General features: G+C 33.4%; 4 protein-coding genes and 1 non-coding gene across 6 annotated transcripts in view; 2 read left to right on the top strand and 3 right to left on the bottom strand.

Moving 5' to 3' along the window:
• Positions 1 to 1318, bottom strand: part of LOC110422193 (Galactose oxidase/kelch repeat superfamily protein) — a 3320-nt gene extending 2002 nt beyond the window's left edge. Inside the window, exon 1 of one of the 2 annotated variants that reach the window (XM_021436010.2) lies at positions 1159 to 1318. The gene's annotated coding sequence lies outside the window, so the exon portion shown is untranslated. The remainder of the gene's footprint in view (positions 1 to 1158) is intronic. The other variant, XM_021436018.2, reaches the window with a different exon arrangement.
• A 2527-nt stretch (positions 1319 to 3845) lies between these two features.
• On the bottom strand, positions 3846 to 3931 carry TRNAM-CAU (transfer RNA methionine (anticodon CAU)). The gene is given in 2 exon segments: positions 3846 to 3881; positions 3894 to 3931. It is a non-coding gene; the product is annotated as a tRNA-Met (tRNA).
• A 945-nt stretch (positions 3932 to 4876) lies between these two features.
• LOC110418767 (uncharacterized) lies at positions 4877 to 7604 on the top strand. Its single transcript, XM_021431589.2, has 3 exons — positions 4877 to 5391; positions 6389 to 6464; positions 7131 to 7604. Exons 1-3 carry the CDS (start codon positions 5095 to 5097, stop codon positions 7250 to 7252), a joined length of 495 nt encoding a protein of 164 aa, XP_021287264.1. The 5' UTR covers positions 4877 to 5094; the 3' UTR covers positions 7253 to 7604.
• A 2495-nt stretch (positions 7605 to 10099) lies between these two features.
• Positions 10100 to 14122, top strand: LOC110409389 (high affinity sulfate transporter 2-like). Its single transcript, XM_021418726.2, has 14 exons — positions 10100 to 10566; positions 10757 to 11116; positions 11199 to 11247; positions 11360 to 11567; positions 11711 to 11885; positions 11981 to 12046; positions 12125 to 12238; positions 12332 to 12448; positions 12540 to 12666; positions 12769 to 13055; positions 13140 to 13330; positions 13422 to 13507; positions 13595 to 13671; positions 13835 to 14122. Exons 2-14 carry the CDS (start codon positions 10781 to 10783, stop codon positions 13973 to 13975), a joined length of 1974 nt encoding a protein of 657 aa, XP_021274401.1. The 5' UTR covers positions 10100 to 10566; positions 10757 to 10780; the 3' UTR covers positions 13976 to 14122.
• A 9329-nt stretch (positions 14123 to 23451) lies between these two features.
• Positions 23452 to 23964, bottom strand: LOC110412009 (chaperone protein dnaJ 20, chloroplastic-like). Its single transcript, XM_021422412.1, has one exon. The coding sequence runs from the start codon at positions 23962 to 23964 to the stop codon at positions 23452 to 23454; it is 513 nt and encodes a 170-aa protein (XP_021278087.1).
• Positions 23965 to 25513: the final 1549 nt, after the last annotated feature.

Here is a 25513-nt window from a genome sequence, read left to right as displayed (position 1 = left end):
AAAAAAAAAAAAGACAAGAAGCCTTTAACCATCGTCTATAGAATTGGAATCTCTGAAGAAAAGAAGGGGTAGATACCATACCCCTTGCAAGTTGTATAAGGAGAAAAGGAAAGTGGAATGCCTCATGTACAATTGGAAAGTTTGCTAAGAAAATAAATGAGCAAAAAGAGATTCTCCCTTTACCATAAAGCTGAGAAATAGAATACTATTATTCCCAGTTAGATTAGCTAACTCTTAAATTTAAATAACATCAGGAAGAATTTCTCAGCTTAGTATCAAGATGGTCTCATTTCAATCTCTCCCAATACACCTCTGCAATCACCAGCTCTTTTACCACTGGTCTCACGCACCCTCATCATAAAGCAAAGATAAGAAATGCAACAACATTGCACCAGAAAAGTATAAGCAAAGGCACTCTTTAAAAACCTCCAAGATAACTTCAACAGGGAGAAACAAAGAACACAAGGATAACTTAAGAGTTCTCAGAGACTCTCAAAAACGGTTTCCCTTTTCTTAATTTGTGAAAATAAAGCCAATTAGAACCTATGTTGCACGAAGTCAGGTAGCAGTGTCAGAACAAATATTCATCAAGAAATGGGCAGGTCTAGGTTTTCTTAAGGCTTTCCTCATGATTCAATAGATCAGCACATCTTCTCTCTATAAGTTCCCCAAAATCAAAGTAAATAGCAAAGCAAATATACTAAATTTAACTTCGTGACTTATCCTTGATTTTTCTCAGCAACAAAATAAAGTCAAAATAAAAAGTTCGATAATTTGAGCACTAAGAAAACAAAATACCCAAATCCACAAATGATAATAACAATTCAACGTAGGTTCTTCACATAAATTCTCAATTAATTAACAAGACTGCAGTATTTTAAAAGAAGAGAATAAAAAATCAGCTAGATGAAGTAAAACATTTATCTGAAATTAATTGAACACCAGTGAATCGAGTTGAGGAATAAATGAAACAATCACGGCCATTCTTTTGAAACCCACCACTCTGTTTATACCAAGTGACAAACTTTCCAATGAAACGGCTTCAAATTCATAAGAAGTCGAATCCCCCAAAAACTAAGCTAAAAGAGCCATTTCACAAAAAAAGAAAAAAAAAGAGAAAAGAAAACAAATCAAGACGGAGAACAGAGATAAAGAAACCTGAATCTTTACGGAAAGACGAGGAGACCGAGAAGACGATTCGTTTGGGGTTTCGCGCAATCCATTTGCAATTCACTTTTTGTAACAGAGAGAGAGCTCCGTATGTTATGCGTGAACAACCTTATATTCTTTTCTTTTTTTCGTGTTAATTTAATTTAGGATTCGTCTTATTTTATTTTTTTCCCAGAGATTTTATATTTTACTTTAACATTAAGCATCTGCCCACATCACCTTCTAAACGTCACTTAACCCCAAAGACAATTATAATTTATAAGACTAATGACTCTCATAAAATAATAGAGAAAAAGAAAAAAGAAAAAAAAAAAGGGAAGAAGATTGCCTTCCTCTGTCTTCGTCAACTTCGACATATATGTCCTTTTTGTTGTTTTATTATTCCTTTCTATTTACTAAAAAGTAAGCAGTTAATTGTTAATTTCCAATTATGATTTAATTTACTAATTGTGTTTGTAAATAGAACTGTGGTATTCTATTTTGTCCTTTTTATACTTCATTTTCCTATTAAGCCTTAATAAAGCTAATCTTCACTTGTCTTTTTGTGAATTTCTATTTGGTTTGTGATAAATCTAATTATTTGTCAAAGTAGCAAAGTAAAATAGCAAATCCATTATCTTCCCTTGAACCACACTTACAAAGACTACTCAATTTTTTTGTCATGATTTTGTAATGTACCTCGCAAATTAATTTATTTTTGCTTAAAAAATTTGTTTTAGTTAATTTTTGTTATAGTCTGTTTTATTTTAATAAATTATAATAAAACATTTTACTCTTACCAAATCATGCAAAATGCTGTGTTTATTTTGATCAAATTATTCCAATAGTCTCTATACTTTATCTAAATAACGAATTTAATGTCTACATAATAATTTGTAAAAATTAAATTTCTATATTTTTTAATATTAATAATATTAATTCAATGTCTTAAAATTTTTTTCTGTTATTTGATAAAGAGTTTACTTGTATGACATGATAATTTTTTTTGATGTAATATTGAATTTAATGATATGACAATAATAATGTGATATTTTATGAATGATATAATAGTAATATTGATATGACGTAACCAAATAATGATATGAATTATATAAGTGTAGACGGTGAATTATCTAATATAAGATAATTAGAAAGTAAAAGTAAATTTTTATGTTCTACAATTTGAAGTAGTGAAAAAAATATTGTGAAATAAATAAAAAAAATTACATCATTATAGTCAATGTCACATCAATAAAAACAACTTTATATCATTATAAACAATTAAAAAAATTTAACATTATTAGTAATTGGATTGACATTATTAATTTTTAAAAATACAAAGATTTAATTTTTTATAAATTATTGTATAAAAACTAAATCTACTACTTTACCAAAATACAGAGATGAATTGTATAATTTAACCATTTACTTTTGCAACTACAATTTTCTTCAAATTATAATTTGTTTCTTTAGTGTATATATTTTCTTTTCCAGAAGATTGAAATCTCTGGTATTGAAATTTGAACTAATTAAAACTAACCTAGGGTTTAGGGTTAATTAATCACGAGTACAAAATTAGGCCCACTTTTTAATGTCTTTAAAGGAATAAAGGTGGACTTGAAAGCTAAAAGCTTGCTTGCCAAGAAAGACTATAGAAAGGAGCAGGTTTTACAAAATTTAAGGCTTTTGGGACTTGACCTCAGTCATCCGGTTGGCCCAAATTACTCATATTCCTTCCCTCAAATGGGAGGAGTCTTATTCTTGTATTTATTGCTGGAAATAGAGTTAAGTGAATACAATAGTATATATAAGTATCAATACTGAGGAATAAAATAAGAGTGCTAAAATGAATTAAAATGATGGTTTCCAGTATTTTGGTGCCAATCACCTCCCTCCAAAAAAAATAAAAATAAAAAAAGAACTCTTTTACTACTTACTATGGCTTCCCATTGCCAGCAATTATTGATCAAATGGTCAATAGATTGAAATGATCAAGTTTCTTACATATTCTACAAGGTTAACATCATAACTTTCAAAAGATTAAGAAAGTTTAGGCATAATTTCAGTCCATTATATTACGATTGTGCTTGTCCAATTGTAAGAATCTTTATAAGGTACATATTGACATGCATATTAGGAAGAAAGAGTATTCGATAAATATGATGTCTTTGGACTTTAGCAGCCTCACTTTCACTTTGTCTTGGCCCTTGGGGCAGAGCAAGTTAGCTGTATGTTTCACAGAAACGGGGTTGGCTCAGGGATAGGTGGATGGAGGGCACAAAGGGAGCTAGGGTGGGCCTTGTTTCTGACAATTTTGGGGGTGGTGAATGAGCTGTACATTTTGGATAGAATGGAGTTTGTTGGTGAGGGAATTTAAGAAGGGAAAAAGAGAGTGAAGGACACTATTTCACATGGCATTCCCAGTACTGGTAGTTAAACAAAAATACTCATGGGGTAATCATTAGGCAAACATGGGCCCATTTATATCTACCCATTTGGTTTTTTGGGAATAATTTAATAATGCATGTTGTATCTTATCTTCCATTCTCCCAACCTTGACAGCATGAGAAAACGTGAATCAGTAAAGGATCTAAAAACTTGTGACTCGGAGTTGTAAAGCAGTGGATGTTGCATGGAGTTAAGTTTATGTCATCTTCTAAAAACAATTAAACAGGTTAAAGAGGAAAACAATAATATGGGGTGAGAGAGGCTCGAACTCTCGACCTCAGGATCACTCAAGAAGCTATGAGACCTACGCGCTAGCCAACTGCGCCACCACCCCGGCAATGGAAGAGGTGGTGGCACCATCACCTTTTGTAAGATTCTAAAGATTGTAAAAATCTGCTCGTAGGCTAGTTCATTTTGCTACCTAATTCAAATTGAATAAAACACAGTAGAATTTATTATGGAGCAAACAAACCACATTCATTTTGCTGTAAGATTGAGACATTCATACTGGATTGTTTTGTTTGGCCTTTTCTACTTCATCCCCGGTAGATTGAGACATTTACTCAAGTTTTACTTTGAGAAACAATTGCATTGGCACTTTGGCAGGTCAATTCAAGTATTTAAAACAATGCTCTTATGAGACACACACAAGACAGATGGACAGGGCACCAGCTCTGGAGAGAAAGGGAGATTGACAAGAGACGAGAACAGGTCTGAAAATGTTAGTTGTTACCAGCTCTGCGGTGGCAGTCTTACTTTGGTAAACTCATTTATTGTATCCCCTTCTGCCACTTTTAACTGAAATTTCCCTCTTATTCCTCTGTTCTTTTGCCACCCTTCTTTATTGTCCAACACATTGGCTCTTCTCTCTTACTAACTAATCTTTTCAATACTAATTTTATCCTTATTTCTCAACATGCTGTACTATTGGATGGTTTGAAACAGAACAGCCTAGCTAGACCTTCTTGTCTCCCACAAAATAATTGGCCAGACAATTCCATAATTAAAAATAATTTTCTTTTCTGTAATTTTTGGGGAGGCAGAAACTATTGCAGTTGTTCAACAATGGGAATATTATTTACTTCTGATGATGTAATTCCGCAAATAATTCTCAGGATTTTCCTTTCAATCAATCATAATCATCTATATATTGTACTAGCCCAAGAGTTAGCAGAAAGGATATTTCAGTCATCCCAGGGTCATTTTATCCCAGAAATGGGTCGCTTTTCAACATTAAGCAGAGACAAGGACAGGAAGGTGGAAGCATTAACAGAGGGGTTATGACAATGCAAATAAAACTGTCACTGCCTCCAAGACCTCGTTAGCTAAGTCATAAATGTAGCATGCATATTTCCTTCTTTTTATTTACACTCGTCTCATTTTACTCATCACAGCCTACCTTCATATTTCATCTTCAAATAGCTCTCTCTTATGTAACCATATTCCTTATCTTGAAAACTCCTTCCTCCACAGTCCTCTCCTCTCGTTCTTTGAAAGATGAAGAATGGTAAGATGAGGGGTTTCATGTGCCACTCCACAGCAGTAAATGCAACATGCATGGCAGCTGATCCCCGCTCGGCTGTGATGCCAAGAAGGCCAGACAGAATCCTTATAGATGATACGAGATTAATCAACAATGCGAGGTATTCTAGGCTTGTTGAGTCTCGACGATTTGTTGGATCTGATAAGAGACCAATTGTCACTCCCTTTGTCAAAAGGGAACAAAATCAAGAACAGAAGCCAAAGCCCCTCCAGAAACAAGTCCAACTAGCTTCATCAGAGCATGTTTTCCAGGTCAGACTTTGATCGATTATGCCACTACTATCCCTCAAATACCTTATTATACACTAAAAGAAAAACCATACATATATGTAACCAGTTTGCTTTACTTTTGCTCAGCATCCAGAAGCTAGATACACCCAAAAAAAAAAAAAACCAAACCTCGTCTATTCTGCTTTCAACTTTGTTACCTATCTACCCAGGTCGACATCAAAAAAAAAAAAAAAAACCGAAAAGGAAAAATGTTCAAGAAACAGTCTTGAAAAGGGTTATATAAACTTTTTGATGAAGTGCTAGAGCAATTTGGAAACATTTTTCTTGTAATGTATTTCGAGTTATTGATCATGTATAGGTATAGCCTGTAAGAACTTGGGCTAGGCAGTTGAATATTTTCATTTTTCACTTGATACGTACATACAATGCAGAGATGGTCATCTTTCGAAAGTGATAATAGTTATCCTATAGGATAAATACGCAAGAAGCTGAAGATTATCATTTGCTAACTGAAAGTTTAGTGGATTCTTCTACATAGCCAACCTCGTGACTATTGCATACTTCATGATAAATATACTGGGATTAATTAAAATGTAATCACTCTAACATACATATATCTATTGTCCCTTCTATTTTTGACATAAACTGAGATATATGTTCCTCATCGGTTTGGTTCTCTCACATAATTTAGCATACTCTCATCTGCATTTAGGGAGCATTTAATTCTATCAATGACCCATCACATAATATTGAAGCAACAGCATTAGAATTAGTTATAAGTAATTGATCTCACTCGAAAATCAACTGTCCTGTTTAGTTTTAAGTTATCCATCTTTTACTTAAAAATGATAAATCAGTGCCCTGTTCTAAAAAATATAGATCAGCATATGAAGATCCTACTTAAGCAACTTATAAAGGGGGGTTTGAAGACACGTAGGTGTAAAAGAGCTACGCCATTAGTCGACAACTACTTCCCTGCGTGACATTGTCCCTTTCTCTTGTAAATGAGTCCTTGCAGGTGGTTGTCATGCGGGTCTCTCTTCATTGCCAAGGTTGTGCTGGTAAAGTGAAGAAACATTTATCCAAAATGGAAGGTAATTACCATCAATGTTCCAATCCATATATAGGCGAATCAATGCTTGATTAGTTTTTTTTTTTTTTGTCTCAAGTAATATCGGTTAAATCATACAAGTATGAACTCAACTGGTATATAATATGACACCTATTGATGCTTTTCTGAAACGTGGAAAAAATTCCAAAACTTTTTGTTACCGGATTTTGAGGTCAAGGTTTTGAAGAAGCCAATCTGCCTTGGCCCTTTTAAATTTTAGAACAGAGAGTAAAGGACCGACCCTTTCAGCCTTTTTTTATCCTATCATTTTCAGCTTGTTTAAAGTTGCAAGTTGCACCAACCAGCCAAATGGGGGCATTGAATTGAATGTCCACATTCGGTGCAAAAGCCACACCTTCGAGCTGAGCCCCCACCGGTTTTAAAGTAGTAAACCAGCTATGGCTTTCACATGGATTAAGCCAACTCATGAGTTCCCGTGATTTGGTCAACTAGTATTTATTTGTTTTAGATAGCAAGTCTGCTACCTTGCGAACCGATGGATAACCATTTTGTTTGTGTTATTAAGAAAACTACCGCCAATACCATGGTTGATGGACCACATATAGCACAATTCTTTCCTTTGCCACAAGAGTCAAGACTTAACCCAATTGGCTAACGCAAAGTTGTTTTCTTCTGTTTGGAAAACCAGGAGTTACATCATTCAGTATAGACCTTGAGAGCAAGAGGGTGACTGTGATGGGGCACGTATCACCAGTGGGAGTCCTGGAGAGCATTTCAAAGGTGAAAAAGGCAGAGTTCTGGCCTTGTTGAATGGGCAACCTTTTACTTGGAATGGGGAAGGAAGTGGCTCTGTGCCAAAGTCGAAAAGAGAACTCAGACGTTGGCTTTTATCTTAGAATTGGGTAAATCTTTAATTCAAGTGGTCCTCAATCCTCACCCAATTTAAAAGAGGGATAGATCGAGTAGGTATGGGTTTCGGAGTATGTGAAGTGGAGTCGTGTTGATAGGGATGTTCCATGGTTAGACAATGAATTTTATTACGTCTTTCTCTTTTTCCCTGAGGCCTATCTACCATGCGCTGCACATGGTATTGTTTTAATTGGGAAGTACCTCATTCTTGTTTAACGAATTTGAGAAAAAGAATCTTGACTTCTCTTGGATAGCTTTGTTTGTTTGCTTTTCGATTTATTACTTAAATTACACAATAAGATAATTAACAAGTAATCAAATCTCCTTCCCTCTTTACTCACTGCATGTGACCTTTGTATGCTTAAACCAGACCTTATATACAAGCCTTTCCAAAATATCCTGGGATCGAAGTTTTCTGGAAAATTAATAAAAGAATAATGAATTGGGGGCCTAACTTTACTCTTGTGGTATTGCCCCAAGACAAGAAGAGTGACCCAAAAGGATATTTCTTAAAAAAATGGCTGTCGATGAAACCCAACCAAACCAACCCATCTAGCAAGAAAGTAATGAGTTATTCATTAGGCAAACGACAAGCATTTAGGGGCGGTGAATGGTGAAGAATATTACCTAAATTTAGTGATCAATATTTTTCTCATATTTTTTTTATTATTTTGTTTTTATATTCCATTTTAAGATTTCACTTCCATTGGTTTTATCTATTCAACCCAAGGATGTAATGACTATAGCAAGGGGTAATTAGAACCTGAAGACAAGAAGAAAACGCATTTAATTAATTTGCCTTCGATTTGTTCTATATTTTAACTTGTGATAACGTTACATGGAATTTAGCCAAGATTTCACACTATGTTAACATCATTATGTCACCTAATTTGTACATTTGGTTCATCAAGGTTGTTTCCCTTAAGTTTGTGTGCAATGATAACTATGTCAATCTCTTTCTTATATGCTAGACATTGACCAAAAAAAAAGGTAAAACTAACGGTGGCTAATTAATGTAATTTTTTGTTTTAAAAAAAATCATGATAAAGAATCAATTCATCTACTCAAAGTCTTGATCTTGAACCTGGTCTATAATCCTAGCTAAGTTACTAAGTACCCTTTCAATATATATCTCGATTTTTTTTAAATTTCTGTATATATATTTTTTGGGTTTTCGACCAAAATTTTATATAATTGAAGGATCAAGTATGAATAGCTGACTTGGTGCCCTAATGAAAGAGGAAAGAAGAAGCAAATGATTAAAGGATAAGATGAGCTTAGGCCGGGTCTTTATGTTTAAACAAAAGTTGAAAGTGAACCCACATTCTTAATTAATGAATAAACCAAATGTATTTGTATATATCACATTTAAGTGAAGTTAGCATACGTGTGATTTACACTTTAATTTGATTTTAATCTTAGGATTAAGCAACCATTAGTTATAATGCAAATGGAGGAAAAAATACAATAAATTTTGCTTCTTGCGTGTTATGTCTCTACTAACATTCTTGTGACAGAAGCAATGTACATAAACTATTAAACATCTCAGTTTTCATTGCATGCATCTCTAATTTGTCTTTCTATTTTGTATTTATGCAATGAAATTCGTGTCCTTTAAATTTGATATATTCTTGTTATTCACGTTCTGGTTTGTAAGTCCTGAAATCGAAACTTCGGACGTTTACATTAATCAAAACCAAATAGAACTCTGTTTCCGGAAAAGAAGGGAAACATACAGGAAAGGAAATAATAAGAACAGAAAACTCTCTCTCTGTGTCAGGTTCAACGAATGTAGACATCCTTTAACCTTCGATCTCCCTTGCTATTCCTCATGTTTTCTCCATTGGGACATTAATAGAAAGTTGAATCGGCCAAAGGAAAAAAATAAAAACATTGAAGTGTATAAAATGAGCTGGCTGGACACGATGATGTGCTGCCGCATTACCAGTATGTAAACGCAAGCTTTGTAAGTAAACTCCTTGTTAAATTCTTCCATCTCAATTTTCTCTTTTGACTTTGCCATTCTTTTCTTTTTTGGGTGGGGTAGTGGGGGTTCAAGGTTGGCATGATGATTTCACCTTGGATGGTGGTCATGGAAAGTTTGCTGTGTTTTTTAGTAAGTTAATGATTCGTATTCTGCTGGAAGACTTTTTTATGCTTTAGCACTGAATCAATGCTGAAAAGACCAACTCTTAAAAGCTGTTTTCTTTAATTTGATCTGGGTCACTTTTTGCTTTTCTTGTTCTTGGTATATGGGTTTTTAGGTTTTAGTTAATTTGGGTTGTGTCCAGGCTCCGACGTTCATATTTCCTTAAGGTTATTGCATGAATTTCTTGTTACCGTTCATATTTCCTTGGAAAGCCAAAATCTGAACCCACTTTCACTTTTTCCCTGTTTGATTGCTTTGCAGTGAAGGGAACCGTTTGTTTCTTGACACATTGGCATGTTCTTTCTTGTGTTTTTCACCCACATGTTATGTAGGACAAGAGTAATTTAATAGGATCCACCATCTGTTTTATTGGAATAACCTTGCTTTATTTTTTTCTTTCTGGAGATAGAAAATTTAGCCTAGTTGATGGCTGAACAAATATCTTAATAGATAAGTGTCACAACAGAAAGTGAAATTCTGGGAAAAAAAAAGGGGAATGCACTTCTGATGGTTGAGCGCGGATAATAGAAATTGCATCTAATCTTTTTGCTTTTACAGATTTGCAATTAAATATCCACCACTATCCTTTAAAGAATTCCTAAATTTAACAAATCGAGTAGTTCAAAGTAAGGATGAAGCTTTTTAGTTTGTAGCGGAAGAAAATATAGGATAGCTATAGATGACTCTAGGCCTAACAAAGGGACACCAAATCCCAAGGTCTACACTCCAACAAATGAGTAATAGTTTATGATGATAATGAAAATAATGATCTCTTTCAAAGAATACCAAAACAATTCTAAGTGTTATTTGTTTAAAGAATTTAACCTGATTTATAATCAACTTGTCGGGACTTATGTATGTAGAATAGATGAGCGCTAGATACATTGATGAGAAATCTCTTTTTGACATATAATAGTTGACTAGATCTTCCCGCTTGCACTCGTATAAATGGGAAGCGTCTCCGTTTTCTCCAATGCAGACACATTTTAGATCTTCTTTGGCTCTCTTGTCGTTTCAGTGTTATGGTCTAATCAATTAGCTGCGTTGATCAGCACTGACATTTTAAGTTAGTATCTTCTCTTAGTCTATGATTTCATAGGCATTTGTCTCTTCGAGTCTAATATCTTTCTTCTCTTAAAGAGAAACATGTTATAATTATCGTCCAACTATTTCAGTTGGCTTTCGAACTGTTATGGTTCGGGCTGCTAGTGTTTTCTTTACAGGTTTTCTTATGATATCTACTTCTAATCGTGTAGGTTATAAACTAGTCTCTAGACAGAATGAGTCACCGTGTCACTGATGAGCTTGGCTCCAAGGAGATGGATATTGTAAGTGCTTCGTCATCACGTCGGAATTCAGAGAATTTGCCATACGTTCATAAGGTGGGAGTACCTCCTAAGCAAAACCTGCTGAAAGAAATTGCAGCCACTGTGAAGGAAACTTTCTTTGCAGATGATCCTTTGCGCCATTTTAAGGATCAACCAAGGTCAAGAAAGTTTGTCCTAGGCTTCCGAGCGGTTTTCCCTATATTCGAATGGGGAAGGAACTACAGCCTTTCTAAACTCAGAGGTGATTTGATTGCTGGACTTACTATTGCAAGTCTTTGCATTCCACAGGTATGGGTGATCTGCAAGATAATGTAGTTGAAATTTCCATTATTTGGTTTCTGTTTCTAATAATTTTGAATTTTAAAATTAGGATATTGGATATGCAAAGCTTGCAAATCTGGAGCCCCAATATGGATTATGTAAGTTTTCTTTCTACTTAATAAGATACGTTATTGGGGTGGGGTGGGGTGCGGTCGGGTGGGGGAGATCATATTTACTGATTTGAAGAACTTGTCTTCAATTGCATTACAGATAGTAGCTTTGTTCCACCTCTTGTTTATGCATTTATGGGAAGCTCACGGGATATTGCCATTGGACCTGTGGCTGTGGTGTCTCTCCTGCTTGGTAGTCTCCTGCAGGATGAGATTGACTCATCTGATAATCCTGTTGACTACCGACGCCTTGCATTCACTGCTACTTTCTTTGCAGGCATCACTCAGGTCACACTTGGATTTTTAAGGTATATTGGCCCATGTCCAATGAAAGATTATATGGGCCAATTTCCTTCTTTTATTCCCAATGATTTATCAAATATTCTATCCTTTGAATATATCATCATTATGGGTATAAATCATGATAATTGGCTGGTATGACTGCTTTCAGGTTGGGGTTCTTGATAGACTTCCTATCTCATGCTGCCATAGTTGGCTTTATGGCCGGTGCTGCTGTCACCATTGCCCTTCAACAACTTAAAGGTCTACTTGGTATCAAAAAATTCACAAAGAATACTGATATTGTCTCTGTTATGCGCTCAGTATGGAGCTCAGTGCATCATGGTGTAAGTGATTACTACCTTACTTTTGAGATTCTTTAATTTTGTGGCATGAGACATGGTTGAATTTGGCTAATCTTACAGTCAACTCTGTTTTACAGTGGAATTGGCAAACTATACTAATAGGAGTGGCCTTCCTGGCGTTCCTCTTGGTTGCAAAATACATTGTAAGATCAATTTCTTTCCTTCTTCATCTATGTATAAAATTTACATGTAATCTGATGATACCATAAAAAATGGAACAGGGAAAACGGAAGAAGAAACTATTTTGGGTGCCAGCAATTGCGCCCTTGATCTCTGTCATCCTCTCCACCTTTTTTGTGTACATCACACGTGCTGACAAGCATGGTGTTCAAATCGTATGTTTATCCATTTTCTGTTTGATTGTTCCCAAGTTTCATCTTTTAAAAGGGAAAAGTAATGGAAGATTCATTTCATGATGTTATATATAGGTGAAACATATCAGACAAGGCGTCAATCCACCGTCTGTGAATGAAATATTTTTCTCTGGAGAATATCTTGGCAAAGGTTTCAGGATAGGGGTTGTAGCGGGCATGATAGCATTGACGGTATGCATATTCAGCTCCTTATTTCTTGATTCGGCATAAAGTGACTGTCGTCACTATATCTTTTATCTAAAGCCTAATAATTTCTCTTTAGGAAGCTGTAGCAATTGGAAGGACATTTGCTTCCATGAAGGACTACCAGCTGGATGGAAACAAAGAAATGGTAGCATTAGGAACAATGAATATTGTTGGTTCGATGACATCTTGTTATGTGGCCACAGGTGTGAAAACAGAATGGCCAAACTACAGCGATTGTTTACCTCTTTTCAATTTGAATCGTATAACAAATCATTCTAAGATTTATCATCTAAATGTTCATGCAGGATCCTTCTCTCGCTCAGCAGTAAATTACATGGCCGGATGCCATACAGCTGTGTCTAATATAGTGATGTCCTGTGTTGTGCTACTAACATTGGAACTCATCACTCCTCTGTTCAAGTACACTCCAAATGCAATACTTGCTTCTATTATTATATCTGCGGTGATTGGATTAATTGACATTGAAGCAGTAGCTCTAATATGGAAGATCGATAAATTTGATTTTGTTGCTTGTATGGGAGCCTTCTTTGGTGTAGTTTTCTCTTCTGTTGAGATAGGACTTTTAATTGCGGTGAGAATTTAAGGAGATTCATGGCATATTTTAAGTTTGATTTGCCACATATATACACTAAATATCCATTTCTTGTTGCAACAGGTTTCAATATCCTTTGCAAAAATCCTCTTACAAGTTACAAGACCTCGCACAGCAATTCTTGGAAAGCTTCCAAGGACTACTGTTTACAGGAACATCCTCCAATATCCAGATGCAACAAAAGTTCCTGGCATCCTCATTGTCAGAGTTGATTCTGCAATATACTTTTCCAATTCCAACTATTTTAAAGAGAGGTATTAGCTTTTCCATATTAGAATCTCTAAAGCGCCAAAAGAAATGTCAGATAAATCATATGCTAAACGCCTAATGTTAAATTTCCTGCAGGATTTTGAGATGGCTCGCTGACGAAGAAGAACAACTGAAAGAAAATTTCCAACCTAGAATTATGTATTTGATTGTTGAAATGTCACGTAAGCGATCTTCAATTTACCTCATTCAATCTTTTGGTCATCAAGCTTGCCGCAAGAATTCTTTCTCATGAATTTACGTTCTTACAGCTGTTACTGACATTGACACCAGTGGCATCCATGCCTTCGAAGAGTTGTTCAGAAGTCTTGAGAAGAGGGATGTTAAGGTAACCTACAATAAAAGCACCTCAAACTTTGTATGGTAATATAAAAAACTGTTTTTTAAAACTAGTGGTGTATGGCACATTTTTAACCTACCATTCTATGATGCTGATATAAGGGCATATGCATCGAGTCATATCTCAGGATTTCTGCATTCTTCTTGTGCAGCTTGTTTTAGCCAATCCAGGGCCAGTTGTGGTTGACAAGCTCCATGCTTCAAAGTTTCCAGAGTTGATAGGGGAGGATAGAATCTTTCTCACTGTAGCAGATGCAGTACTAACATGTGCTCCAAAGACGGAAGAACCATAACATGTCTTCTTGTTGTCAACCTAATTCAACATTGGAAGATTCAACACGGTTCAATAGCAAAGCTTACAAGAAACTTGCTAAAGCCAATTTTGATGGAGCTCATACGAAAAGAGGAATAACCCTTGAAGGTGAACAGTGGATAAAATGGGGGGATTAAATTAAACGAATTAGCAAAAGCAGTGTAAATTCAAGTTAATTTACGAAAGGCTTTCTTCATCATTGTTCTGATCTCCAACACTGGGGCGTTAGTATCTTTTTTTCCAAGTCATTCTCATTCTTAGTTTCACATGATCAAGGTTGACTTCTTGTTGATGCTTTCTATCACACAAGTATCAGTAGAGTTGTTATGTATTAGCCCTTTAAAAGAAATTTGGGGGCATTTCTCTGAACGGTTTTCATAGGTCAGTTTCTTGTAACCATGTGATTTTTCTTTGTAATTTTGTTATGTATATGTCACAAAATTGACTAGAAAGCTTCAAAGCAAACCTTAAATCCATTATGTACAAAAAATTCTCCAATTTCCAAAAGCTTCGCTTGGAGTTTGAGAAGTTTTGAGTGGAAACCGCGAGCCAACAAAGCCAAATGAGCTGTGCATTGGCCAAATGAACATGAGGAATTCCTTTACAACACAAGTGAAAGGAAAGAGTATTATTAAACTTATTATTATTTCTGGAAAAGTTCTTGTATTAAATGATGTTTATTTTGTATAAGAAGTTAGGAAAAACTGTGTGTGATTTGTTAAATAAGTTTGACTTCAAATGAGTATTTGAGGCAAATAATTTTATCTTTACAAAGGGTAGACTGTATAGGGTGGACTGAATGTGGAAAGTGGTTATTTGTATGAAAGCATGTTTGAACTTAACATTAATAATAATGCTACTATTTTTACTTATGTTGGCTCTTTTTCTTTCAATGTTTCTGTTACTAATGTATCATCGTCAGGTTTATGGCATAATCATTTAGGTCATGTTAATTATATAAGAATGCATGATACAGTTAATTCATATTTAATTCTCGCATTTGATAAAGATCATTATTTGTGTAAAACTTGCATGGTTACTAAAATCACAAATAATTCATTTCTTAAAATAGAAAAAACTTTAAATTGCTTGCATTAATACTTATTGATGTTTGTGATTTGCATAGAACACCATCTATTTATGGAAAAAAATATTTCGTGATATTTATAGATGATTTTTTTAGATTTTGTCGTGTCTATTTGTTGCATTCTAAAGATAAAGTTATGGAAAAGTTTAAAATTTATAAAACTGAAGTTAAATTACATTTTGAATCATTTATTAAATGTTTGTGAAGTGATAGAGGAGGTGTAAACTATAATCCTATGTATTTCGAGTCCATTAGTATTATTCATGAGGCTATAACTTCATATGTACCATAACAAAATGGTGCAACAGAACGTAAAAATCAAGTTTCAACAAAAATGATCAATTTTATGCTTTCTAATTCTAGTTTATGAAAGGGGTGCTTGAGCGAAATTTTATTAACTGCTTGTCATATAGTAAACAGAGTCTCACACAAAAAGAGTAAAATTACTCCTTATGAGTTCTAGAATAAAAGAAAACCAAATCTTAATTATTTAAGAGTTTAAAGGTGTTAAGTTACAGTAAGAGTTCTAGAATCAAAGAATAAGAAATCGTGTGAAAGTAGAATTGAATGTATATTTATAAGATATGCTGAATATAGTAGAGTATATCATTTTATGGTGATGGAACCTAATGATTTGTATTTTGTTAATTTAGTCATAAAATCAAGAGACTTATCTTCGATGAGATAAGGTTTAATTCAATCCTAACTCCTAAGACTTAAAGAATTAGTAATTAAAAGTGATAAAATTCTAGAAAATAGAAAATCAAATGATGAGGATAATATTGAACCTTAAAAGAGCAAAAGAATTAGTAGAAGGTACAAAAGATGAAATTTGTGAATACTTATCTTATTGTTTTAATGCAACAAGTGAGGGTGATCCGTTTGAAATACTTAATGCTTGTTTGGCTTGATTTTTTTTAGCTAAATAATCCCTTAAAAGTAGAGATCAGGTCAAACAGGATTTAAAAAAAAAAAACTTTTTTTTGAAGAACAAATTTAAAAAAAAAAAAACTTAAAGAAAAGCTCTAGGGAGGAGCGTTCTCTTCTCTTTTTTAAAACTACATCAATTTTTCATAAAATATCATCTCTCTCAATCAATCTCCCTCTCCTCTCCCTCTCTTTGCAAATCACTCTTTTTCAACAAAAAATTGCAATCTCCCTCTTCTTTATCTCTCTCTACAAAGACTATTAGAAAAAAAAAATAAAAGGCTTAGTAACAGAATAGCAAAATTTAAATTTTTTTTGTTCTTATAAATATTAAAAGATAAGAAACCCAAAACTTAAAACTGTATTCAGGTACTATTTAAAGGTTTTCTCTCTTCTTTACTAAAAAATCTAATACTATTACTATTATACAAGTTTAAAAGTTGTTTCGTTTCTTTATGAATTTACTTGATTTTTAACATCTGAAATCGTATATAAACTCAAAGCAAACTTATTTCGTTTTGATGTATTAGGTGATTGAAGATGACATAGATACCCGTTATAGTAATTTTAACCAAAATTAGAATTTATATAATTTATTTTACTAAATAGTTTATCAAATAATTTTAGCTTAATTTTAAAAATTATTATTTTTCATAAGAGCTTCATAATAGCTTTTAAGCTATAAAAAAAAGAAACTAGGCCAAACATGCTCTTAGAATGAGTAAAGATGAGAATATTAAGGATTTTTCTGAGAAGATCATGAAGTTAGTTAATCAGCTTAGGCTACTTGGGGAAGAAATGATTGAGATGAGGATTGTCAACAAAGTACTGGTGAGTTTGCTAGAAAAATTTGAATCCAAAATCTCTTATCCTGAGGATTCAAAGGATATTTCAAAGCTTACATAAAGTGAGCTTGTAAATGCCTTACAAGCACAGGAACGAAAGATAGCTTTAAGGTAGGATGAATTTGTTAACAATGTTTAGTAGTTAAGATTAAGAAACTGAAAATTTGTAACAGTGGCACAAGAAAGAATAACTTGAAAAAAAAGACAAAGACAAGAAATCTGGTGATGGTAAGGTTGGGAAGTAAGGATACAAATATCCTCCCTGCCCACATTGCAAGAAGAAAACTCATTCTTCCAAATTTTGTTGGTATAAGCTGATGTGAAATGTAGGTCCTGTAATCAATTTGGATGTGTTGAGAAAATGTGTAAGAACAAAGCTTCTAACACTGATGAGAAGGTTGTAGTTGTAGAACATGCTGAGGTTTCTGATGAGTTATTGTTCATGGGTAGAGAAGCTTGTGAATCAACTAGGACAAGTGTGTGACTACTTGATAATGGCTCTTCAAATTACATGATTGGTCATGAGAGTCAATTTACTGCTCCTGATAAAAGTTTCAAAGTAAGAGTAGAGATTAAAAATAGAGTTTTTTTAAAGATTCTTGGTATTGGGACAATTGTTGTTGAGACTCAGTCAGGTAATAAGTATAATTTAAATGTTTACTTTGTTCTTGAAGCTAATAAGAATTTGCTAAGTGTTGGACAACTTACTGATAGTCATTATGCTTTCTTATTCAAAAACAAATATTGCACAATATTTGATCCAAAGAGAGATGAGTTGTTAAGTGTAATGATGAAGAACAAATGTTATCCAATTAATTGGAAGAATACATGTCATAAAGCCCTTTACAATTTTGTTATTGATTCTGAATTATGGCATAAAAGGATGGGACACATTAATTATGAGTCTTTACAAAAAATGGCCTCATAGGAGCTTGTTGAAGGTTTGGCTAAGATTACAAAGTTTGAACATGTGTGTGGGACTTGTTGGTTTGGTAAGAAAAGTAGACTTCCATTCCTAAAAGAAAGGAAATGGAAAGAAACTTAGAAATTGTAATTCAGTCACACAAATTTGAGAGGTCAAATGAAAACTCCTTCTCTTAGTGGTAATAGATTCTATCTCATCTTCATTGGCGATGTGTCCAAGTATAGCTAGATATATTTTCTTAAACTCAAGTTTGATGCCTTAAAAAGCTTTACTAAGTTTAAAAACTTAGTTGAAAACCAAGTGAACTTGACTATTAATCCTTTAAAAATTGATAATGGTAAAGAGCATACAACTAAGGAATTTGAAGATTACTTATCTTAGCTTAGCATAACATATCAGTTTATAGTGTATTACAGTCCACAATTGAATAGGGTATTAGAGAGGAAGAATAGGACACTGATGGAGATAGCAAGGTATTTGCTATTCTAGAAAAGTTTGCCTTAGTTCTTCTACTCATAAATTGTTAACACAACTAATTATTTGCTAAATTTGATACAGATTAAATTATTAGCTTATCCGACTCCTTATGAGACCTGGTTTGGAATCAAACCATCTATTTCACATTTGAGAATATTTGGTTGTATTTGTTATGCAAAGATACTAGATGAAAAAAAAAACAAAACTTGATGAGAAAAGTTTGTTAACCATTCATGTTGGCTATAGTGATGTTTCAAAAGGGTACAAGTTGTAGAATATTGAGACTAAGAAGATCTTTATTAGTAGAGACACCAAGTTTAATGAAAGATCGAAATGGAATTGGGAGATATTGATAGTGGAGATTTCTGATTGAATCTAATTAATGATCAAGTTATGAATAAAGTTGATCAAGGGGAAGACATTGAATATGAGAATCTTGCAATGAGAGGAACAAGATCTTTACAGTATGTATATGCAAGGTGTAACATAGCTATCATTGAACCTAAACCTTCAATGAAGCTGCAAAAGATAATAGATGGATGTAAACTATGAAAGTTGAAATGGAACTGATTGAGAAAAATGGTACTTGGATCTTGGTAGATAAACCATTTGATTAACACATCATTGGGGTGAAATGGATCTATAAACAAAGCTCAATGCTGATAGATCAGTTAACAAATTTAAAGCAAGACTTCTAGTCAAGAAATACTCTTAAATCTATGGTATTGACTATTGAGAAACCTTTACACTAGTAGCAAGACAAAACACAATCATATTACTTACTACCTTGGCAATTTAAGAAGGTTGGAAGATCTGCCATCTTGATGTCCAGTCAGCCTTAGTCAATGGATATCTCACTAAAGATATCTATATTCAGCAACAAAAAGGCTTCATTAGTTTAGCAACAAAAGAGAAAGTCTGCAAGCTTGACAAAGCTCTATGTGGACTGAAATAGGCTTCTAGAGTATGATCGAATTGACTCATTTCTCACTTCAAAAGATTTTTAGAGGAATGCTAATGAACCTACTCTGTATGTTTACAACTTTACTAATTCAGTTCAGCTGATTATATCTTTATATGTGGATGATCTATTAATTACTGGTTCAAATGAGTGTTTTAAATGATTTTAAAACCCAATTGATGAGAGAGTTTAAAATTTCAGATTTGGAGGAAATGCATTACTTCCTTGGCTTACAATTCATTTAAGGTTCAGATTACATTTGCATACATCAGAGTAAATATGCAAATGAGTTATTGAAGAAGTTTCACATGGAGAATAATAAAGCAATTGAGACTTTACGAGCTTTAAACTATAAATTGAGCAAGGAAGATGGGGCTTCTAAAGCTAGAAGGTCAACATATAGAAATATCATTTGTAGTCTTCTTTATTTGATAGTTTCAAGGCCAAACATTATGTTTACTACAAGTCTGCTATCTCAATTTATGTAGAATCCATCTTAGAATCATTACGCAGTTGATAAACATGTACTAAGATACATCAAAGGCACAATTGTGTATGGCTTGAAGTTTGAAAGGAAAAAGAGTAATGAAGAGATTGGTTATTATGATAGTGACTAGGCAAGTAGTGTTGATGATTCCAAGAGCATAATTGGCTACTTTTTCACATTTGGGAGTGTTATTTTTTCTTGGAATTCTAAGAAGTAGAAGGTGGTAGCTTGATCCTCTATTGAGGTTGAATATATAACAGCAACAAAAATTGCAAATTAGGCTATTCAACTTAGGAAGAGTTTGTTTGATATGAGGTTTAATCAAAAAAAGGGGAGAACTACTCTATTCATTGATGATCAGTCTGTAATCTCAACAGCAAAAAATCCAATTCAACATGGTAAAACCAAGCATAGCAAAGTCAAATTTTATTCATTTAGAGAGCTATTAAAGATGAGGAAATTTCAGTTTAGCATTATAATATTGACGATCAGATTACTAACATATTCACTAAAGGCTTGAACAAGAAAAAGTTCATTCTTTTTAGGACCAAGTTAGGTGTGTGCAAAACAAAACCTAAGGAAGTGTGTTGAAGGGATTAGTTTTTGTTCTCGTGTCAAAGCTTCACTCTGGTTCTTTAATGGAGTTTCGTGGAAAAGGTAGTTTGAATAAAGAAGGAAGAAGAGCACGTGTCGTCTCAAGTGCCCCATTTAAATAGTGTTGCCATCTAATTTCTTTTGTAATGTCATTTTATATTTACTTTATTAACTTATCGCACACCCAAACATTTTGTTAATTAGTTGATATATGATCTCTCTACTTAGATAGTAGGGTTCAAATCCCCCTTCTTTCAATTCCAAAAGAAAAATCATCATCGTATTTTTATTTTGGTAAAATATGCTGACCCCTCATAAGTCTTGACCATAGTTCCATGCTAGTCATTAGTATTCAAAATGGATAGTTCGCTTCACATGTGTAAACGATATTAATGAGTAAACGTGAAATGTCTAAAATACTCTTAGTTTTTCTCCACTATATTCCTTTCTCTTAAGACGATCGATGAAGCTCTTTTATGTCGATCTTGAAAGTGCCAGATTGTGCCCTTTTAATGCAATCTCGCCCTCATTGGTGTTCCCTGACGATGCAAGAATACCTGATCTGGCACTTCTCGACCATATTTGGCCACGAAAATGCTAAATCTAACATTTTCATGGTTTGATCTGGTCAGAGAGTGCCATATTATGCCCTTCTTGCACGATCTAGCTCTCACCAATGCTCCTTGGTGTCGTGAAAATGCCAAATTTGGTGCTCCTTGGCTAGATCTGGCTACGAAAGTGTCATATTTGTCATTCCTGTTATCGGATTTGGTTGAGGAATGTTCTATCCAACATTCCTGCGCTGGATCAGGTAGAGAAACATCCAATCAACGCTTGTTATGTCGTCTGTCATTGTTGTCGCCATTATATATGATGAATAAAATTTAGTGTAAGAATGATAGAAAATGCTTAGATAAGGGAGAAAGAAATTGTAAAAATAAAAAAATAATATTTTATATAATGATAATTTTAAAATTAATAAAAAATAAAATTATTTTAAAAATATTATCACACTATCAATTTAACGAAATCATTGACGATTGATTAAAAATAAAATTTACATATCTAATAAAAAATATTTTTTAAAAATTATTTATTTATTTTTAAATATTTATAAATTTACGTGAAATTAAGATCAAAACTTAATAATCTTTTATTGCTGGTGGTTAGCATTTTCTATTTCTTTGATTGTAAAAGTCCAGCTGCCAACATGTGTCGAATTGTTATTGGCTGCTGGAATGCTTGGTGTTGAAATCGGCTATGGTTCTTAGTAACTGATTGAATGGCCAAGTGTTATGTTTCTATTGGCTTTCTTTTTATTCTTCTCCATCCTGTAAGCAGACTATTTTAAATGCCGTACTTCACCTTTTTTCTTGATTGTCCATTTTTCTCTCTCCTCTTCCCCGACTTTCTTCTTCCTTTGAGCTTGAATATTTTGCAGCTGTTCAGCCAATTTTTTTTCCAGAAAATTCAACATATATCAACGTAAAATTGACTTAAATGACTACAGTTTGAGCTCCACTGATATATTTACATGTGAAGTTCATATTATACAAGGTTTATTATCCAAATGATACCGGACTAATGTCCCATGTATAAAGGCTTTTTTATGGCAGGTTTATTTGTTGAGTTTGCACCCACTTTTTTTTTTATCAAATTATATAATTAGGTTTTATATTTCTTAAAAATATAAATTCAGTTTTTATATAATAATTTATGTGAATTGAATTATTATATTTTTTTAATTTATTAATTTTAACTTTGTTAAATTTATACCGTTAATTAATTACAATAACGTGACATTTTGATCAAATTGATGTAATATTAATTATGTAATGATGTTGTATTGGCTATGCTGGCACATTGAAAATATTGCCATGATAATTGTCATGTGACATATATAAAAAATTCAATTAGGCAAGTAAAATTAATATCTACAGTTCAGAAAATGATATTAACTAAAATATCAATTGGAAGGAAAAATAGATAAAAATTTGGATGCAAGAAGTCTCAAACATATACAAGAATATATTTTTCTTTTCAAAAGAAATAATTAAAGGGAATTACAATTCTTTTTTCAGGTCAAAATAAGAAAAACTACAAAATTTAGATCAGATTGAAAAACAGGAAAGTGGGTATATCTAACCAGAGTGGGTATGGCTCTCAACTTCAAGCCTGTGGGTATGGCTCTGATTTCTTGTTGCCAACAGAAGATGTGAATATGGCTCTCATAGGCAACTGGTTCTGTGTGAAGGTCTTTTGCAGCCATCCTGATTTTTTTGTTGTTACAAGCGTTGGGTTGTCTCTCCCTAGGAGACTTTTGTATGGATTCCTGTATTTGCAATGAAATTACTCTTCCTCCAAAAAAAAAAACAGAAGGCTTGAATATGTTTATTAATCTTTGTACCATTTCATCAATATTTATTTTTTATTTAGAAGTAATAAAAATTTTAATTTCAGAAAAATATTTGTCAACAATTGCGACATCAATATTTTTGCCACGTCAACATGTGTTATGTCAATATTTTCATCATATTAATTAGCACATAATCAATGCTATGTCAATAAAAAAATGTTACATTAATTTGACTAAAGTGCGAAGTTGGTATATTTAACGGTGAAAATTTAAAGACTTAGAATTAGGAATTGAAATTAACAAATTAAAAAAAATATAAAGACTCAATTTATATAAATTATTATTCAAGAATTAAATCTACGTTTTTTATAAACTATAAAGATTAATTGCATAATTTAACTTTTTTTTTCTCTTGTGTTTCTAAACAAAGCAAGAAAAAATTTGGTTTTACTTTTGTCGGTTTTCATTTGGGTTTGAATCTAATGCTCAATTTATTTTGTCTTAATTCCATGGTGCTTTTCCCTGTCATATTATTCAATTGTTTATCCAAAATGTAACTGAAAAACAATGAATCAATTAGTGCTTATAAGAAAATTAAAAATGAACCGAAGATTTGCTGAAACCACAAGAATTAACAATAGCATCAATGAACCAAAGGTTTAATTTCCTTTTCATATATATAATATATACGTTGATAAGAGCACTTCAAAAGAATGAGTTAAAATCAATTACATCTCTAAGAATCATATGACAAATAACAAATATCTTGTTAAGAAATCAAGAAATAGCCTAATCACTTAGTCCTTCTTCTCATTGCTCTTAGCCCTCATCCGACTGCCCCATGATCTTTCCTTTTGTGCCATTAGGTAGCTGGACCTCCTCTTTAACTCTTGAATTTGTTCCTGCCACCTGATTCTTGAATAGTGATCAGGAAAATCCGCCCGGAATTTTCCTTCCAAATTCCTGGAACTCAATCTGCAGTCATACTCTTCACGCAACACAGGACCTGACAGGGTCTTATAAGCCGCATGCAATTGGACAAACATCCTCGTGGATTCATCTTTCTTGGAAGGATGACGTACGTCAGGATGATATTGACGAGCCATGGTTCCGTAAGCTTTCTTTATCTCATCAATGCTTGCCTGATTCGAGTTCAGAGAAAGAACCTTATAGAAGTCGGTGCTCTGATCCTTTTCACGAGCTCTGCAGGAAAAAGCAGTCAAGATGGGTTTCCCTTGAGGTTTATGAGATCTTACACGGGAAAGAAATGGTTTGGCATCGCTCAGGCTTGAACCGAAGGAACAATTCATGGCAATGAGCCAAATCTGGAATAGGCAAGGACTGAAATGTGCACACAGCACACGGGTGGGTAGTTCAAGGCTTCAAGCAAAGTCAATGCGTAAGGATATGTACATATAGCGAGGAATGTAACATTTATGGGACAGTCTGAACCAGTTTGAACACTGCTCTTAAATATACTTTAGTCATAAGAAAACAAACAGAGGTGAATTTGTTAAATAAACACTGTAATGTAATTTAATTAAATACATTACGTTCTCATTTCTCTCGTACCAAAACATTACCTAAGAGTCAATAAAGTACTTAGTAAGTCAAAATATATAATGTGTAGCACAGATAACCTAAAACACGAAAGTGGTGCCCCTTTATATCTTTTTGGACGATACTACCAAAGGGACCAAATTTTCAAATTGCCGGCCAGTATCCAGTCAGACCCTTCTCAAATGATCAAATTTTCAACTTTTTCACCTAATTGTTGTTGCTAATAGAGTATGAAAATAACGAATAAGAATCATCTCATTCTTCTTAGTCATTTCTTTCAAATATGATATATTCACGAGGCGATTTTTGTAACTGTAGAAATGGATTATCACTCAACTTTACATGTTTTAAGTCTTTTGGATTGAGCTTGAAACCTATTAACAAGCGATATAGAAGCCTTTTTGTGCGTACTATCACGTAGGTTTTGTTATAATGTTCATGGAATAAGACCCAAACAAAAAATGTATAAAGACTAAATTAGATTGGGCATCAAGGAATGGCCAAAAGCCCAAAAGAGCTTTAAGGAGGAGGTTTTAGGCTACATATAGCATTTGATCATCTTAGGCAACAGGTTACCCTGTAGTATTCAGGGAAGGCAAGGCCTTGAACATTTACGAATAATCTATTAAAGTTGAGGTGAAACCTGAGGCCATATTGAATGTACACAAGATGAGACGATATAATGAATCCAAATGCAAAAATATTGGATTAAAAAATTAAGAGATCTAAATTTGAAAAATCCAAATAATTGATCTAAATAATTTAACTCAAAATTACTCAAATTTGAGATTTATACAACTTAAACTTATGATAACTTATAATATTAAAAAACTAAAACAATCGAATTTGTAATTAAATGATATTTGTTTGTAAAATGCAAAATTTAATTATTTACTCCAAACACGATCCCTATTCGAGAAAACCCAATCTAAAAATCACGCTAATCCAAATCAGAAACGAACCAGATACAAAACAACTGAATCCTTCACTACATGAATCCGCCCCGTTTGCCACCACCTCTAACCCTACTCTGGTCAAAGCATGTGAGGGATGGCCTGTATCCGAATCGCCAAATCGCAAAGCCAGTTTGGTGTGGTTTACAAGGTTATTCGAATATTGATTATAATAATTATGCCAGGCAGGTAGTAATGGCTTCGCTGTCTCCTTCTTCAAGAGAATTCAACGGCTGGTTTGAGGTTAAATGAGATCATGAGGATGCTGTCACTATTTTAGTTGCCTGCCCCAAGCTAGAGGATCATTGGCACTGCCACTCCTCATTTATTATTCCACCATTTAGTA

The sequence above is a fragment of the Theobroma umbraticum genome, unplaced genomic scaffold (genome assembly GCF_002168275.2).
Source record: "Theobroma umbraticum cultivar Fairchild unplaced genomic scaffold, ASM216827v3 scaffold_30.0, whole genome shotgun sequence".
NCBI lineage: Eukaryota > Viridiplantae > Streptophyta > Magnoliopsida > Malvales > Malvaceae > Theobroma > Theobroma umbraticum.
The sequence above is the reverse complement of the archived record's forward strand: the minus strand, read 5'-3'. Positions and strand labels throughout refer to the sequence as shown.

Coding starts and splice junctions, on each gene's coding strand:
- LOC110412009 (XM_021422412.1), bottom strand. CDS start 23,964: ATGAATTGTTCCTTCGGTTCAAGCCTGAGCGATGCCAAACCATTTCTT.
- LOC110418767 (XM_021431589.2), top strand. CDS start 5,095: ATGAAGAATGGTAAGATGAGGGGTTTCATGTGCCACTCCACAGCAGTA. Junction 5,392..6,388: donor CATCAGAGCATGTTTTCCAG/GTCAGACTTTGA, acceptor GAGTCCTTGCAG/GTGGTTGTCATGCGGGTCTC. Junction 6,465..7,130: donor ACATTTATCCAAAATGGAAG/GTAATTACCATC, acceptor TTGGAAAACCAG/GAGTTACATCATTCAGTATA.
- LOC110409389 (XM_021418726.2), top strand. CDS start 10,781: ATGAGTCACCGTGTCACTGATGAGCTTGGCTCCAAGGAGATGGATATT. Junction 11,248..11,359: donor GGAGCCCCAATATGGATTAT/GTAAGTTTTCTT, acceptor ATTGCATTACAG/ATAGTAGCTTTGTTCCACCT. Junction 13,508..13,594: donor TTTGATTGTTGAAATGTCAC/GTAAGCGATCTT, acceptor ACGTTCTTACAG/CTGTTACTGACATTGACACC.